Below are 16,385 nucleotides of genomic sequence, written 5' to 3' on the forward strand. Positions count from 1 at the left end.
GTGTTTCTATTCAGAGAAAAACTAAAAATGAAACCCTTTGGGATTTCTTTAGGATGGAATGTAAATTATGGCGCTGTACAACGTGATGGTCAGGAGTAGGATACAGGATTGGAGGATTCTAAATTGTTTACATTAGACAACTTTTTTCCAATATTTCTGTAAATCAGTGATATTTATTCCCATAGTAATTGTTTATGGATCCATAACTAAATCAACATCCTCATTTTAAAAGTGTTTTTATTTTATTAATGAAATATGTTTATTTCTTTATTAGGCTACAGAGCAGTCTACAATACATACTGTAGTAAACATGGGAAAGTCCCTAATTCCTTACATAAAACAAGCAAACAAGCAAGATTTCTGGCTCTCACAGACCTGTAACTTCTTCTTCAACCTCTTGATACTACCCATCCCGGGTCCGGGAGCGTAATCATCAACAGACACTAATTAGCATAATGCAACAGACATAAATATTTCTAGAAAATATTCCTATTCATGAAATCCCAAGTGAAATATATTGAAACACAGCTATGCCTTTTGTTAATCACCCTGTCATCTCAGATTTTGAAAATATGCTTTACAGCCAAAGCAAGACAAGCATTTGTGTAAGTTTATCAATAGCCTAGCATAGCATTATGACTAGCTAGCAGCAGGCAACCTGGTCACGAAAATCAAACAAATACCTTTGATTAGCTTCGGATGTTTTCACTCAAGAGACTCCCAGTTAGATAGCAAATGTTCCTTTTTCCAAAAATATTATTTTTGTAGGCGAAATAGCTCCGTTTGTTCTTCACATTTGGCTGAGAAATCGACCGGAAATTGCGGTCACTACAACGCCAAAAATATTCAAAATTAGCTCCTTAAGAGGCTCCTCTGTCCTCCACTCGTTACCTGTATTAATGGCACCTGTTTGAACTTGTTATCAGTATAAAATATACCTGTCCACAACCTCAAACAGTCACACTCCAAACTCCACCATGGCCAAGACCAAAGAGCTGTCAAAGGACACCAGAAACAAAATTGTAGACCTGCACCAGGCTGGGAAGACTGAATCTGCAATAGGTAAGCAGCTTGGTTTGAAGAAATCAACTGTGGGAGCAATTATTAGGAAATGGAAGACATACAAGACCACTGATAATCTCCCTCGATCTGGGGCTCCACGTAAGATCTCACCCCGTGGGGTCAAAATGATCACAAGAACGGTGAGCAAAAATCCCAGAACCTAGGGGGACCTAGTGAATGACCTGCAGAGAGCTGGGACCAAAGTAACAAAGCCTACCATCAGTAACACACTACGCCTCCAGGGACTCAAATCCTGCAGTGCCAGACATGTCCCCCTGCTTAAGCCAGCACATGTCCAGGCCCGTCTGAAGTTTGCTAGAGAGCATTTGGATGATCCAGAAGAAGATTGGGAGAATGTCATATGGTCAGATGAAACCAAAATAGAACTTTTTGGTAAAATCTCAACTCGTCGTGTTTGGAGGACAAATAATGCTGAGTTGCATCCAAAGAACACCATACCTACTGTGAAGCATGGGGTGGAAACACCATGCTTTGGGGCTGTTTTTCTGCAAAGGGACCAGGACGACTGATCCATGTAAAGGAAAGAATGAATGGGGCCATGTATCGGGAGATTTTGAGTGAAAACCTCCTTCCATGAGCAAGGGCATTGAAAATGAAACATGGCTGGGTCTTTCAGCATGACAGTGATCCCAAACACACCGCCCGGGCAACGAAGGAGTGGCTTCGTAAGAAGCATTTCTAGGTCCTGGAGTGGTCTAGCCAGTCTCCAGATCTCAACCCCATAGAAAATCTTTGGAGGGAGTTGAAAGTCTGTGTTGCCCAGCAACAGCCCCAAAACATCACTGCTCTAGAGGAGATCTGCATGGAGGAATGGGTCAAAATACCAGCAACAGTGTGTGAAAACCTTGTGAAGACTTACAGAAAACATTTGACCTCTGTCATTGCCAACAAAGGGTATATAACAAAGTATTGAGATAAACTTTTGTTATTGACCAAATAGTTATTTTCCACCATAATATGCAAATAAATTCATAAAAAATCCTACAATGTGATTTTCTGGATTTCTTTTCTAATTTTGTCTGTCATAGTTGAAGCGTACCTATGATGCAAATTACAGGCCTCTCTCATCTTTTTAAGTGGGAGAACTTGCACAATTGGTGGCTGACTAAATACTTTTTCGTAACATTAACCGTGTGTTGGTAGATGTGGAAAGATAGATACAAATGATTTGGCGGGGTTCACATCAAGCTCAAGTTTTTTTTTTTTTTGGGGGGGGGGGTTCACACCTAGCTCGGCAATTATACAATTCTTTAGTAATGGTTGAATAGTCTATTGTTCAGCTAATAGCCCATCCTGCTACGCTTGTGAAAAACAAATAATACTTCTTTCCACATGTTAAATATTCCAATTGATAAAGTGTTTTTAGCCACAATCGGCCCCAACCCCAATGAATACATTTGTACACAGTCGATAGCATGCTGGACTTCGGGCTAGAATGTAGAGGGTTCAAAACCTGCTCCCTGCTTGTTTTATTACGTTATTATGCCCATCTCAGAGCAAAAAGCCTGGATTGTTACTCCCTTCTCGTTCCTCGCTCTCTTCCACGAGTCATTCAGCACGCTTGTGGGAGTGCTGGCAGGATGTATAGTTTTTTATTCTCTATATATGAATTACAAATCAGCCTTTACTTAAGTCATGTTTCTAGTCTATTGCATAGTTACAATGTGTAATCATTAATGTCCCAGGAGCAGGAGTGGTAAACACATGTATAATTGTAATACAGACATGCAGACACAGCATCATTCAAATAATGTAGTTTGATACACCTGGCATTGGATATGACTGAAAAAAACCTTGCTAACTAGCGGTTTTCGTAAATTAACTTTATGACAAAAGAATATGCATGGTCATTTGTCTCTACATTAACTAACATATTCCTCTCAATTGTAAATGTTTTGCTTGACTCCTTATGACGTTATAATTACTTAAATATTTTTCAGACATCTTTACTGAAGAAAGTCACCAGGGTCGGGTGTCTCGCGTCATATTCGTCATTGGAACCACTTGACATGATTGGTGAAATAAAAACCTTCGAACCCAAATGCATAATGAGTGCTCTAACTCCCCCTTGTGGTGGTCTGGAGCAATGAATCCGTGACACTGGGTACCTCTAGGTCCCGCGGTCTAAGCTCGCAACTTATAAAGGAGGAACCACAGTACAAAAGTGAAATAAACAATAAAAAGGAACAGTATACATTACACTCACAGAAGTTCCAAAATATTAAAGACATTACAAATGTCATATTATGTATATATACAGTGTTGTAACAATGTGCAAATGGTTAAAGTACAAAAGGGAAAATAAATAAACATAAATATGGGTTGTATTTACAATGGTGTTTGTTCTTCACTGGTTCTCTCTCTCTCTCTCTCTCTCTCTCTCTCTCTCTCTCTCTCGGTCACACACTGCTCACAGCAGTGGAATACAGTATCAGGGCATAGTATACCGAAGGCTCATTGAACGCAGTCTGGCAGTCTGCAAATGCACACACAGAACCGCCAGCCAGGTTATAGGAAAGGACAGAACGTTCTGGGTGTTACAGCAGAGTGAAGAAAGACACTCTCCACAGCGCCATAGAGTCCATAAACAGTGATGGATGGCCCATCATAATTTACCTCTTTGGTGACTTTTCAACAGCGTCACACCCCAGGAATCAAGAGGTGAGCAAGCAGACAGTACAGACAGAGCAAAAGGCAGAGCACAATAGAAAGGCAATGCGGAGAAAATGAGGCCCAAGTGAGAAAGGGAAAGACAGAGATATATGTAGAAAGAGATAAAGAAAGAGAGATGAGAGGTGAGGAAATGTCTTTGACATCAGCCTGACTAAACATCCCCACACATACAAGCAAGTGAACACGCAGGCACACATGCACACGCACACACACACACAGAAAATGCTCAATTGGACCCTCTGCCCCCCTCCTGTCCTTGCTTCCCTCGATGACTCCATCCCACACACACTGTATCTAGAGCATGAAAAATCCACTGTCTCCTTTACTCACCTCTCCTCCCCTGCCAACGCAGAAGTGAGAGAGAGAGAGAGTGAGAGAGAGAGAGAGAGAGAGAGAGAGAGAGAGAGAGAGAGAGTGTGGGGGCCAGATGCAGCAGGAAGGAAAGAGAACAAGGATGACACAGCGATAGTGTGTGACAAAGAGAGGGAGGGCAAAAGGGATAGCGAGAGAGACAGAAAAAGAGAGAGCGAGGGGGAGCAAGAGAGAGGGCGGAATTAATCGCTTTCTCTAAGGCAATGAAAAAGAGAGTCCGAAAAAAAAAGCAATTGCCACATGTACAGTATGACACAGAAGAGCCAAAGAGAGAGAGAGAGATGGAAGTGCACCTAGAGAAAGTAAAACATTTACTTTCTCTTTTCACCAGGGAGAGGGTAAAGTAAACTACATATGACAGTTTCCTTTCACCCATGGGAGATGTGAAATTGGGACACTCAAGAGATGGCAAAATGAGAGCCTGAGTTACCTTGTTATTCCCATGACATAATAGGTCTTGAGAGTATCACAGCAACACATTGTGAGATCAGTAGTATAGCAATCGCAGTCTACCAAGTTAAAGATAATCATCGAATGATCAGTTGTGTTTTGGTTAAACAATGACAACATGTAATGGAATGACCAGTTCTGTTGAACTTGTTTGTGTCTGTTGTTAGGTAGGCAAGTCAGAGGACCCCTGAACATGCTTAAGGATAACTGGGAGGCTGATAAGGCAGCGCCAAACAGCATCGCTGCCTACATCGTGCAGATGTGAGACAAGCTGGACAGTCTGAAGGAGATGCATCTTTAACAGTCACAACAAAAGATAGTTTGTGTGTATGCATTGATATGTAGGCTATGTGTGCCTTTTTAAAAATGTATGTAGTTCTGTCCTTGAGCTGTTCTTGTCTATTGATGTTCTGCATTATGTCATGTTTCATGTTTTGTGTGGACCCCAGGAAGAGTAGCTGCTGCTTTTGCAACAGCTAATGGGGATCCATATGAGGATGGTCCATGGAGGGTGAATGACCCATCACTGCCTCAGCAGTGCAGTAGATGATAACTGAGTGCTGTCAATTAATCCCAGGTTAATGTACAGTGATGAACTAGCCCACATTCCTCCTGAAGAAACAGGAAACCGTTCTACTTTAGAATAGTGATTATAACCCACTATGAAATGTATGAATTGAAAAATACCATGTGTCATATTGTGCTAGCAGCCGAATATTACATACAGTACATATAAAAACAACATTATTAGATTAAAAAAAGGTCTGCCTGCCTGCATACAGTAGAGAGAGAGAGAGAGAGAGAGAGAGAGAGAGAGAGAGAGTCTGGACAGCCCCTATTGATCGCCACCCGGCACACATCACCGCAACTTTCACAAATTGCTATTGAGAAGTGACCTGTAATGCAATTACTGCCCAATCCGGGGCCTAGGCCACCATCAATTATTAAAAGCTGCCGAGCCCCGGCCTGGCTGATACTGTTCCGCCTCCACTCCGCTCCCTGTGTTGTCATTATCACGTCTGTCCACGGCTGGCCAGCTGTTGCACCACGTACCACACAGGCACCGGCAATAAGCTTTAGGACCAACGCTTCCCCTGGATAAAACTAAGCATTACGGCTATGGGCTGTATGCATACCTATCCTTGACCCAGGTGGTTACTACTCATTGGTGATGGTGGATGGGGTGAGTTTCTCCCCTTAACAAGGTTATGTAAGCTCTTTTGGACCTAGTGGAAAACGTTTTTATGAATGCAATACGTTACTATTCAAATTCAAGTCCTGTCAAGTGAGAAGATGAGGACAGGAAGCTTAAACGCAGGTTGATATTTATTGAGTCTTGTCCTGGAGGCAGAACTGAGCGATATCTCCTTAGATAGGCCAGCTGCAGTCAAAATTGGCTCTATTGTAAAAATGTATGAAAACAAAAAAGAGCTTTTTTTGTCTTAATTTAAGGTTAGGGTTAGGCATTAGGGTTAGCAGTGTGGTTAGGGTTAAGGTTATGGTTCAGTTTAAAATCAAATTTTAGGACTTTGTGACTGTGCTTGCTAGTGACCACTCTGTAGAACTGCCACCAGAACACGATACATGATGAAAAACGCTAACGCACAGCTTCAACGGTTGAGACATGGGCTCCTTCACCAAATGGCACCCTATTCCGCATGAAGTGCACTATTTTTGACGAGAGCCCTATGCACTTCATAGGGAATAAATAGATGGGGCTCTGGTCAAAAGTAGTGCACTATATAGGGAATAGGGCGCCATTTAGGAAGCATCCATGGCTCAGACGTGCACTCCCCCTTAGTCCTCCCTTCTCGCCTCCCAGCCACACTCATAAAACCCCTACCTCACCCAGAGAGCCAGGCAGTTATTGACCAATGAGGCGGCTTATTGAGAAAAGCTGCCATGAAAGTGGGTCATGTAGCCAATCAATGCCATGGATTTTTGGACCCAGTCATTATCTCTCCTCGAGAAAAAAAGAAACAGACACAAATCAGTGGTATGGAGACACCTTGCCTACACCTCCTCTCTCACCCTCTCTCTCTCTCTCTCTCTCTCTCTCTCTCTCTATCCATCCCTCTATATTCCTCCCTACATCCCTCCCTCTATCACCCAGCTCCCTTTCCACCTTTCCTTTTCTTCTGTTTTCTTGTCCCCGGGTTGAAACGGGTGTGAGGGAGGGAAGGAAGGAAGGCAGGGAGGAAAAGAGGGATGGTAGAACGGTGCTGGGCTGTGTGTGTATTTGAACACGCTCTGAAATGACTCATTGATTCACGAGCTTCTATGTTTTCTCATCTGACTTTGCGCTATTACAGTGTGAGTCAGTCGGCACTAGATTTCTGTGTGTGTATGTTACGCTGTTTATTCAGTGTGGAGGAGAATGTGTTTGTAAGAGTGTGCAGATGTGATGGTGGGTGTGAGAGTGACAGAAAGAAATGCATATGTATGAATTGTGTTTATGTGAGGATGTATGAGAAAGATCTATGTCTATTTGTCTCTCACTTGTAATTTGATTTGATTCTTCTTCTTTTGGACTAGTCCTCCAAGTCCTTAAACATGAAAATGCAATTTTAATACTGTGTCTTTGTGTCTGTGTGTGTGTGTGTGTGTGTGTGTGTGTGTGTGTGTGTGTGTGTGTGTGTGTGTGTGTGTGTGTGTGTGTGTGTGTGTGTGTGTCTGTGTGTGTGTGTGTGTGTCTGTGTGTGTCTGTGTGTGTGTGTCTGTATATGTATGTGTGTGTCTTTGTGTCTGTGTGTGTGTGTAGTCTGTGTGTCTATATGTGTGTTTAATGCTCACGGCTTTACACAAGTGTAATAGTATGTCTTGTGTGAGAATGTGTGTTTATGAGTTTGAGCGAGTATTTGCGCGTAGGTGTGTACACACACTGTGCCGGCTAGTCGTGCCCCCTCTCCTCCTTCTCCCTCACCCCCTGCTAGGGAGGCCTTGTGCCAAAATCAATAGATGCTTTCTGATGCATCATGCTGTTGTATGAGTCTGAAACACGAGAGGATCATAAATATGGCATCCAAAGGCACACATTTGAGACAGGTCCCATTTTATACCTGTCTTAAACCTCCCCGGTGAATCATGTTATAGACGCACACTTTGAATAAACTAATGCAACATTTGTTATGTTTAGTTTTTGTCTGGCATTGGTTTGACCTCTGGTTAAATTCTTCTCTGTAAAAGGAACTTTAATGGATTTCTGTTAAAGATAACTATAATGGAAGAGCAACCTAATAATGTGCCAGCAACTGTGAAATCCTGAAGTAGTACACTATCTATACAAAAGTATGTGGACACAACTTCAATGAGTGGATTCGGCTATTTCAGCCACAACTGTTGCTGACAGGTGTATAAAATCGAGCACACAGCCATGCAATCTCCATAGACAAACATTGGCAGTAGAATGGCCTTAATGAAGAGATCAGTGACTTTCAAGGTGGCACCGTGCTCCAGAGTGGCGCAGCGGTCTAAGGGACTGCATCTCAGGGCTAGAGGTGTCAATACAGACACTCTGGTTTTGATTCAAGGTTGTATCACAACTGGCCGTGATTGGGAGTCCCATAGGGCGTCACACAATTGGCCCAGCATCGTCCAAGTTTGGCAGGTGCAGGCCGTCATTGTAAATACGAATGTGTTCATAACCGACTTGCCTAGTTAAATAAAGGTAAAAAAATATATTATAATAATATGTTTATTCCAACAAGTCAGTTCCTCAAATTTCTGCCCTGCTAGTGCTGCCCCAGTCAACTGTAAGTTCTGTTATTATGAAGTGGAAACGTCTAGGAGCAACAACGGCTCAGCAGCGAAGTGGTAGGCCACACAAGCTCACAGAACAGGACCGTAGAGCGTAAAAATCGAGCGTAAAAATCGTCTGTCCTCAGGTGCAACACTCACTACCGAGTTCCAAACTGCCTCTGGAAGCAACGTCAGCACAATAATTTTTCGTTCAGCTTCATGAAATGGGTTTCCATGGCCGAGCAGCTGCACAAAAGCCTAAGACGACCGTGTGCAAGGACAAGCGTTGGCTGGAGTGCTGTAAAGCTTGCCGCCATTGGACACTTCACCATCTGGAAGTCTGACGGAAGAATCTGGGTTTGGCGGTTGCCAGGAGAATGCTTCCTGCCCCAAAGCATAGTTCCAACTGTAAAGTTTGGTGGATGAGGAATAATGGTAATAATAACACTTTTGAGATTAATTGGACCGCCGACTGCGAGCCAGGCCTAATCGTCCAACGTCAGTGCCTGGCTTCACTAACGCTCTTATGACTGAATGGAAGCAAGTCCCCTCAGCAATGTTCCAACATCTGGTAGAAAGTCTTCCCAGAAGAGTGGAGGCTGTTCTAGCAGCAAAGGGGGGGACCAAACTCCATATTAATGACGATGATTTTGGAATGAGATGTTCGACATGCAGGTGTCCACATACCTCTGGTCATGTAGTGTACAGAAGTGCTACTCTAATCAGAAGTCTACTCTAATCAATGTCAATCACTAGTGACTATGATACATAAAAACAAACAATTAGCATATCCTACTAAAATACAAATTAGTAGTTTACTGTATACCATAGTTGATTCCACACAAAGGCCGGGTCCATTTCCAATAGCATTGCTACGTTGTCCAACAATTCCAGCCATGAGATGCTGAATGTTGCTAGATAATCAGCTAAACATTTAAAAATGCTTTGGAGAAAATGTCAACACGCTAATGAAGTTGAAAATAAAATAAAACTTCTAAAAGGTGAACTATCACTTTAAGATATCCCAATAGGTCAGGGATACATCCGATCTGGAGCTCAAGCTCAGTTACACTTCTGATTTTCATGTTTACTTGATAGTTAAGTGCACTTGCAGGGTCCCCCGGCTCAAATTCAGTCCCCAACTAAAGGCCAAGAAGGAACATCAGCAGTGTAATTGGGCTCAAGCTCCCGATTTAAGTATCCCTGCAATAGGTATATCAATAAGTCATTTCAAGGTGCTTGTATCATGTCAATTCCTAGTGCCTTTAGGAGCACCTTCAGGGTATTTTCACTATGGAATCCAAATCCTCTCAGTTTAGGCGTCACCTGGGCATCGGCTGAGCTAGGCACAACACTGCTTTTCAAAACTTTCCAACACGAGGGAACAACTTTGAGAAGAAAGATGCCAAGTGAAGTGAAAATGGTGGTGGGGGGAGGGGCGATAGTTGGTTGAAAAGAGAAGAAAAGAAGCAAAGTGCGGATAAAACATCCTACTGCCTTTACTCATCTCTCCGCCAAGTCCCTGTTCTTTCCCTAATCAACTAATTTGTTGTGTTTCTCTGTCTTCACCTCTGTAAGGCTTCAAAGGCCGCGTCTCCCAGACTCTTCTGCTTCTTTAAGGTTGGCTGCTCATACCAGAACTGTCCTGGAGAATTATACTTGTTTACTTAGCATTCACAATGAGTCGACAAACCTAAGCAATCACCGGCGGGCCGATCTGGGATTGGCTAATTAGCATTTCTTATTAAACGACGGTGATGGGTAGTGACTTCAATTAAATTCATTTGCTGTGGGTTCCTCAAGATTACCACGATGACGCCACTACTGCCGCCTCCTCGCAACATTTACACAAGCTACAGGGACTGCTCTAGTCACTATAAAGCTATCAAAAAGTATGGATCGCTACATTAAAAAAGGGCCCTTTACTGATAACATAGATGTCGTACCACGTACTGTACATACAACAGCACTCAATAAGGCAAAATCTTCATTGTGAACAGAAAAAAAACAGAAAATCTTCTTTTTTTGGTGTGTGACTGCGCCATTCCTGCTCGGGGGGATGAAAGCAGAGAAAGAGAGAAGGATCCACAGCGGCAGAGGCAGCGCACGACTCCTCTCTTCCGCACTGCACATCTATGATGTCATAATCACTCACATCAAAGGCTTTCTGCTCAACATGGCGACTGTCAACCTCCCTGGAGGCGTCATTAAAAAACGAACAGGCCCAACCAAGCGAGCCCTGACAGAGACGCATCAAAACTCAACGCACACACATACACGCACAGACACACACATATGGCACAGATACACAATGTTAAAGCCCTGCAACATAGTGCTGGGTTAAAAAATAAAATAATATATTAAAGTATACATTGGATCCAGATAGTGTAGGAGTTGTTGCTTGCAATCATATTGTACATACAGTATGGTATACAGGTAACTGCCAAAATAAAGGAAACGCCAACTTAAAGTATTCAATAATTTGGTGTTTGTCCATAGTGGTGAAAAACGCTGTCTCAGGCACCGCTCCAGAATCTCCCATAAGTGTTCAATTGGGTTGCAATCTGGTGACTGATACACACACACACACACACACACACACGCACGCACGCACGCACACACTTTCGCAACATGCACACACACACCCTTTAAACCCCCATTTGCTCCTTTGAGACCACTGTTTCAAAGTCACTGAGGTCTCTTTTTCAAGCCTTGGTAGCCAAAATAATGGGCATCTGGGTATTTTTACACATGACCCTAAGCATGATGGGATGTTTAATTAACTCAGGAAACAAACCTGTGTGGAAGCACCTGCTTTAAATGCACTTTGTATTCCTCATGTACTCAAGTGCTTCCTTTCTTCTGTACGTACAAACATAATGTTGTGAGACACGTTAGATATACTGTATGTATATTTACAGTATATTGTTGGCCCTACCACAGAACACACACATACACACACACTGCAACTATAAATAGGCCTGCTCTGATGTGATGCTATGTGGTTTCTCCCCGTGGGTTTGTGTGACTGTCAGAGGGAGAATGAAAAAGCGAGGGAGGGGGAGAAAGAGGGAGAACAAATGGGAAAAGAGGGTGGTGTGTTGTTGTGTGTACAGTATGTCAACAGTAAAGACATTGTGTAACACCTTTGAATGCAAACACATTTGTGTGGCAAGGTCTGTGCGTTGCATGTGTGTGCCTAGCTGGGTGTGATCTTTATGGGTGTCGGAATCTGTTGAACATTTATTTGTCTGGGTGCATGTTAAGGTGCTTGAGGGGCCATAAAGTACAAACAGTATGACAGTGTGGTGGTAAACTTACCCCTGGCAGGGTCTTCTGCTCATGAAGAGCATTCTGAGCTTTCAGGGCCGACTCTCTGGCACAGTAGGTAAGGAAGGCACAGCCTGAGAGAGAGGGAGACCGAAAGAGAGAGAGAGAGACATAGAGAGGGGGTAGGGAGAGGGAGAGAAAGGATAATGACGTTAGCATACTGGGGCAGACACTGAGAGACAGCGAAGGAGGAGACCACTCAAACTCGTTAGAGACAAAAATCCAAGAACACAAACTAACACAAACAGAGCCGTCCCTGAGAGAGAGAGAGAGAGAGAGAGATCAAAGAGAGAGAGAGAACGAAAGAAAGAAAGTGAGAGAGGGAGCAAAAGAAAGAAAGAGAGAGAGAAAGATGGAGAGAGAATGAGAAAGAATGAGAGAGAGAGAAAGAATGAAAGAGTGAGAGAGAGAAAGAATGAAAGAGTGAGAGAGTGAGTGAAAGGAAGAGAGAGATGGTAAGCCTGCAGCTAAAGGGTACTATCTCCGAAGTGCTACCTACATGGCCTACTATACACTGAGTATACCAAACATTAGGAACACCATCCTAATATCGAGTTTGCTTTATAAGGTGTCAAACGTGTTCCACACGGATGCCGGCCCATGTTGACTCCAATTCCTCCCAGAGTTGTGTCAAGTTGGTTGGCGGTGGACCATTCTTGATACACATGGGAAACTGTTGAGCGTGAAAAAAACACCAGCTTTGCAGTTCTTGACACAAACCGGTGTGCCTGGCACCTGCTACCATACCCCGTTCAAAGGCACTTAAATCTTTTGTCCTGCCCATTCACCCTCTGAATGGCACACACACACACACCCAATCCATGTCTCAAATGTCTCAAGGCTTAAAAAGCTTTAACTTATCTACTCCCCTTCATCTACACTGATTGAAGTGGATTTAACAAGTGACATCAATAAGGGATCGTAGCTTTCACCTGATAAGTGTATGTCATGGAAAGGGCAGGTGTTCATGCTGTTTTGTATACTCAGTGTATGTATGCTAAACAGTTTACTATACACTTTCCCTTTCCATGTTATCACTTCTCGTGTGGCAGAGATTAATAAACGTGTGCATGCTAATCTAGCTATACTAGCTACTTTCTCCCAAAACATGTCAAATCTTATGTGGCTCTCCTCTCTCTCTCTCTCTCTCTCTCTCTCTCTCTCTCTCTCTCTCTCTCTCTCTCTCTCTCTCTCTCCCTGCAAGTCTGCAGTTATCCAGTCGACCATCAGTGTGCGTCGGTCCTCACTTTGCTGTGACAAGGCAGACATTTCCCTGACAGTCTTTCTTTCTGCTCCATATGTTCCCACAATCCCCTGTTTCCCTAGCACCTGGGCTGACATGAGGGGGCTGCCAGGGAGATGCCGGAGACTCAGGCAAACTAAGAGAAACCACAGGAACATGTCACTCACAGGCCCCCTTGACAGGAAGCCTATGTAGTGCTGTCATAAGGCTGACATAGTGTTAGCTAAGGAGAATCTTATTTAGAACTGTCCAACTTTTGACTGTGAATGTTGTTATGGAGACCCTCCATGAACAGGAACATGTAACACAGAAACCCTGGAACCATGTTCAGAGGACATTTGAAAACGTTATGCCAACATTCCAGGACCCCAATAGATATCGTCTGTAGGGCCTGTTTACGCTTCAACATCACATTCTCCCCACAGTCAATTTGTAACATGCGTTGTTACCATGAAAGCATGAAGTGAAAATGAAATGAAACATTTCCTTTGAAAGAAATGAAAGGATGAAAATGTGTCAATGTATGAACAAATATGTTTACACAATGTACTGGTGATGCTTATTAGGCAGTTCGCCATCAAGGCATAAGTAGTTGATTGGTGTGACATTTTTTGTCTTTTTTGTTTTTCTATTTAGACTTTCAAAGACTCAAAGACTCAAAGATGTAAGTTCTCCAATCTTTTATTTCTGTCAAGTTTACAGTTTGTGTCTGTTTATTACAAATTCAAACCCCAGAATGTTTTCGGGCACTGTAAAAACGCCAGGTTGACTCCCCTCACAGGACTGTCATAAAGACAGTTCACACTGTCCTAGAGACTGTACATATACACAGTTTTAAAATATAATGAACAAACTAAAAGCCGTCTGCGAGCTGTGAGTAGCATTTTGCAATCAAAAAGACTGTGTAAACATTCAAAACGCTGGTTTAATACAGCAGACAGTAGTCAACAACAGAACTAAACAAGGATGCCTGAAGAGTAGATCTCATATCTTTCTAGCTCTATGCCTCACGTTCTCACTCTTTTGTTCACATTCAACTTGTCAACATCCTTTTTAATGTAAAGTTATATCATTAATATCTGTGGTATCTGGCTATTTACATATTGACATGTTATGGGCAGAGAGAGTGGGGGCCAGACGAGCTGCAGCATGTATGAAGAGCAGGGCTAACTAGTGTGCCTGGGGAGCTGGTCTCAGTCGCTGTGTGTGCTTGGCTCTGTGTCTTTAACCCTGGGCTGGTCTGATGGCGGCCACTGGAGAGCTCACTCCGCCTGTTGCTGTTTTTAATTAATGCCATGCTCATTAGCCCGAGTGGGAGCTCGCTGCTGACAGCCTGCTACCTCCTACCTACCTCCTCCCTGTCATGTTACGCTACATGCCAGCTGCCTCTCCCAAAGGAGGAACACGTGTGTGTGTGTGTGTGTGTGTGTGTGTGTGTGTGTGTGTGTGTGTGTGTGTGTGTGTGTGTGTGTGTGTGTGTGTGTGCGTGCGTGCGTGCGTGCGTGCGTGCGTCGTGCGTGCGTGTGTGCAAGCCTGGGCTTCACACATATCGCTCATACAGGGGTACACAACACACACACGTTGGTTTTATTATCCAAGCTGGGACCGAAAAAAAATCCTATTCAAAATCCTATTTTCCCTCAACCTAAACCTTAACATAACCCTAACCCCAACCTTAGCCCCAAATCACTAAACCTTAACATAACCCTAACCCCAACCTTAACCCCAAATCACTAACCCTAAACCTAAACCTTAACATAACCCTAACCCCAACCTTAACCCCAAATCACTAACCCTAAAACCAAACCTAACTCCTATCCCTAATCCTATCCCGAAAGCCTAACTCCAATTGTAACCCTAACCCTAATCCTATCCCTAAACCTAACCCCTAACCCTAAAATAGATTTTTTTCCTTTTAGGGACCGCCGAAATGGCCGCACTCGTCAAAGTTTCCTTGATTTACTATCGTTGTGGGGACTTTTGGAACTCAAAAGGATAGTAAGGTTTAAACACACACACACACACACACACACACACACACACACACACACACACACACACACACACACACACACACACACACACACACACACACACACACACACACACACACACACACACACACACACGTGAGTAAGCAACATGTTAGTCATAGTCAGGCTCAGCTCGGATCTTGCTGTGTCTGGCTCTAGCTAGTATCTGGCTAAAACACACACTGGTAGGAGCAGTGGATAGACATTCATCTTTTGTTGCCTTGCATTGTTTTACAATGCTACAAATTCAAATCAACAACAGTGCAGAGAAGAGAAAGAAGAAGAAAAGAGGCAGCGAATGACAGAGAAATGGAGAGAGAGAGAGAGAGAGAGAGAGAGAGAGAGAGAGAGAGAGAGAGGGGAAGATAAGGGAAAGAGCAAATGAACAGAAGAATGCGGGGGTGGAGAAGGGAGAAGAAAGCGGTGCTGAGAGAGAGAGAGAGAGAGAGAGAGAGAGAGAGAGAGAGAGAGAGAGAGAGAGATAGAGAGAGAGAGGGGGTAGAGATAGAGAGGGGGGGCAAGATAGAAAAGTAAAGGGAGGGAGAGAGAGAAAGGTGGAGAGAAAAAGGTAGTGAGAGAAAGGTAGAGAGGTAGAGGTAGAGAGTGAAGATAAGATCACCTTGCTGTGAACACCATCCCCCTGTGTCCTACACTCGCCTCTTATCTCAACCACTGCAGACACCCTAAAGTGACACACATCCACCGACCTAAAGGGACACACACCCACCGAGAGAGAAAGAGAGAGAGAGAGAGAGGGAGGAATCAGGGATTGAAAGAGACAATGTCTAAAAAGTAGGAAAGATAGGTTGGAAAGACACCACTACTTTCTTCACCTACGGCAGGTAGCCTAGTGGTTAGAGCGCTGGGCCAGTAACCGCAAGGTTGCTAGATCAAATCCCCGTGCTTACAAGGTCAAATTCTGTTGTTCTACCCCTGAACAAGGCAGTTAACCCACTCTTCCTAGGCTGTCATTGTAAAGAAGAATTTGTTTTTAACTGACTTGCCTAAATTAATCTTACCAGTGATTTGAGAAGAAGCTGTCGGTGACAGTACATTTATTGCCAAGGGGCCAAACTCTCTTCTCTTCTGTTAAAAGAGATTCCAATTGCAAGATGTCTAACTGAAGATTTGCTGGCATCAACTAAGCCAGTGCCTCTCATGAAGTTCAATTATGACTTTAACAAATGTGAGATCATGAGACTTGGTATTATCATTGCATTGTAATCATGGATGCCAAGAGAAGCCAGGCTTCCCAAATAAATTTACCAAGGAAAAGGGCAAAAACGTATAAAATCCTTTATCTTCCATCTCTCTGTGATTTTGTCATATTCCGTCAATTCGCAAGAGGCTGAATGTATCTTACCGGAGAAAGCATCCAAGCGAGCAAACAGCGCCCCTCTGTCTCTGTATGTGTAGGCCATCTATCTGATACTGTCTGGTCAAAAAGAGTATGACATTGTTGC

General features: G+C 43.4%; 1 protein-coding gene across 6 annotated transcripts in view; it reads right to left on the minus strand.

Annotated features, from left to right (window-relative positions):
* LOC135539796 (CUGBP Elav-like family member 4) overlaps window positions 1-16,385 on the minus strand; it is a 113,778-nt gene that overhangs the window by 64,029 nt on the left and 33,364 nt on the right. For all 6 annotated transcript variants that reach the window (XM_064965925.1, XM_064965928.1, XM_064965924.1 and 3 more), the window contains exon 2: window positions 11,638-11,720. In XM_064965925.1, coding sequence (XP_064821997.1) covers window positions 11,638-11,720 — 83 coding nt within the window. The remainder of the gene's footprint in view (window positions 1-11,637; window positions 11,721-16,385) is intronic.

The sequence above is a fragment of the Oncorhynchus masou genome, chromosome 5 (genome assembly GCF_036934945.1).
Source record: "Oncorhynchus masou masou isolate Uvic2021 chromosome 5, UVic_Omas_1.1, whole genome shotgun sequence".
Lineage (NCBI taxonomy): Eukaryota > Metazoa > Chordata > Actinopteri > Salmoniformes > Salmonidae > Oncorhynchus > Oncorhynchus masou.